This window comes from Garra rufa, chromosome 16 (genome assembly GCF_049309525.1).
Source record: "Garra rufa chromosome 16, GarRuf1.0, whole genome shotgun sequence".
NCBI lineage: Eukaryota > Metazoa > Chordata > Actinopteri > Cypriniformes > Cyprinidae > Garra > Garra rufa.
Genome location: NC_133376.1, coordinates 10,753,804 through 10,755,960, shown reverse-complemented (window position 1 = coordinate 10,755,960; position 2,157 = coordinate 10,753,804). Strand labels below are relative to the sequence as shown.

The window sequence follows — 2,157 nt, the reverse complement described above, 5'->3', positions numbered from 1 at the left end:
GAGTATGGCATAGGGGTAACTGATAAAAACCATGATGTAAGTGCAAACCCTCTATAGAAATATATAAAGAAGACAAAAACTATTAAAGGAGAACTCCGGTGTGATTTTGACCTAAAGTGTATTAAATCATGATACCGAGTGTAAACGTACCTTGCATATCTCATCTCGTCTTGTCCACTGCTGTCCGAAATCTGGGGTCAGTTAGCCGATGCTCACAACAGGCTGTCAATGAGGGTCAACAGGGCATCGAAGAAGCCATGTAAATAAATCACTGTTTTATGCCATTTACGAGGCACAAAGTAGCTCCACACTTCATTGGTAGACTTCCAAGGTCCCTGACATTTAAAACGAGACATTGAGAAACCAGAAAAAGCACCGGTAGTTTATTTACAAGTAGATTTATACAGACAGTAACTGCAAGAAGTTTAGCGGCCGCCGCCATCTTAAATGTAGTCACGATAAGTCGAGTGTCGAGCAGGAAGGAAACCACTACCTGATAAGTTGATAACCTGATAAATTCCTTGGTGCTCGACACTCGACTTATCGTGACTAAATTTAAGATGGCGGCGGCCGCTAAACTTCTTGCATTACTGTCTGTATAAATCTACTTGTAAATAAACTACCGGTGCTTTTTCTGGTTTCTCAATGTCTCGTTTTAAATGTCAGGGCCCTTGGAAGTCTACCAATGAAGTGTGGAGCTACTTTGTGCCTCGTAAATGGCATAAAACAGTGATTTATTTACATGGCTTCTTCGATGCCCTGTTGACTCTCATTGACAGCCTGTTGTGAGCATCGGCTAACTGACCCCAGATTTCGGACAGCAGTGGACAAGACGAGATGAGATATGCAAGGTACGTTTACACTCGGTATCATGATTCAATACACTTTAGGTCAAATCACACCGGAGTTCTCCTTTAAGTGAGAAAAACAAAATTACTAAAACTATTTAAAATCAATTTTGTTAATTTAAATAATGCTGAAATGACACAAAATACAAATATAAATGGAGAACTCAAACTAAAGTTAAAATGAAAACTGAAACTATAAAATAAAAGCTCTAGAGCAGGTGAGGCAGAAGTCAGATGATTAACTGTTGGATTGAGTTTCTCCACCGTGTCTCCTGATTGGTCACTCACCGTGCTGGTGGCGTGTGATTGGCTGGAATCTCTATGTGTCTGCTGTAATCTGATCTCCTCCTTCAGTTGTGTGATATGGTTCACTCTCTCCTGATTCCTTTGGATGCTGGCCCTGCCCTCTGACATCATCATCATCATCATCATCATTATCATCTCCATCAACATCAACATCATCTGACAGACTGAAATGAGTCGTCTCATGCCTACCGGTAAGATGCATGTCCATTCCTGTCTGAGGAGCTCCTGCAAGTCCCTCTTTCTGTCTGCTGTCTCATATTCCTCCTCGGCTCTTCCTCCATCAGCCACCTACAACACAAACACACATGCTAGAAATCAACCCAATCAACATTAAACTCATATTTTAAACAAAAACTCGAGCAGAAATGACATTCGGAGTGTGTTGTTACTCACAGACGAGTCCATGTTCGTGTCGTGCGGCTCTGAACTGAAGATCAGAGTGTGTGTGCTTGTGTTTCACTCTCTTCAAATATTCATTAGTGTTCACTTTCACCTGTATGTGTTGCCATGTTTTCACAACAAACCCTCCCCAATTGCTACTCAAAACTACCCCAGTCGTGATTTGGATGGAGGTCCCCTGGTAAAAATCACATTCCGATGGGTAAAATACACTTTTTTTGGTGGGGTTCCCCTGGTAAAATTCACATTCCAGGGGCTAAATATCAGGTTATTGGGGTCGCTAACATGGAAAAACAACCTGCGGCAACAGTATTAAAGTAGCCCAACTCCACTGGAAGCCTGTGGACTTCGCAATACTGACTATAGTTGACTAACACTATATGTGACCCTGGACCATAAAACCAGTCATAAGGTTTAAATTTTACAAAACTGAGATGTATACATCATATGAAAGCTCAATAAATAAGCTTTCTATTGATGTATGGTTTGTTAGGATATGACAATATTTGGCCGAGATACATCTATTTGAATATCTGAAATCTGAGGGTGCAAAAAAATCAAAATACTGAGAAAATCACCTTTAAAGTTGTCCAAATTAAGTTCT

The 2,157-nt window shown here is 40.6% G+C and overlaps 1 protein-coding gene across 1 annotated transcript in view; it reads left to right on the top strand.

Moving 5' to 3' along the window:
- The first annotated feature begins 1,557 nt into the window (after positions 1 to 1,557).
- Positions 1,558 to 2,157, top strand: part of hmgxb3 (HMG box domain containing 3) — a 23,938-nt gene continuing 23,338 nt past the window's right edge. The window contains exon 1 of the mRNA XM_073820146.1: positions 1,558 to 1,593. Coding sequence (XP_073676247.1) covers positions 1,558 to 1,593 — 36 coding nt within the window. The remainder of the gene's footprint in view (positions 1,594 to 2,157) is intronic.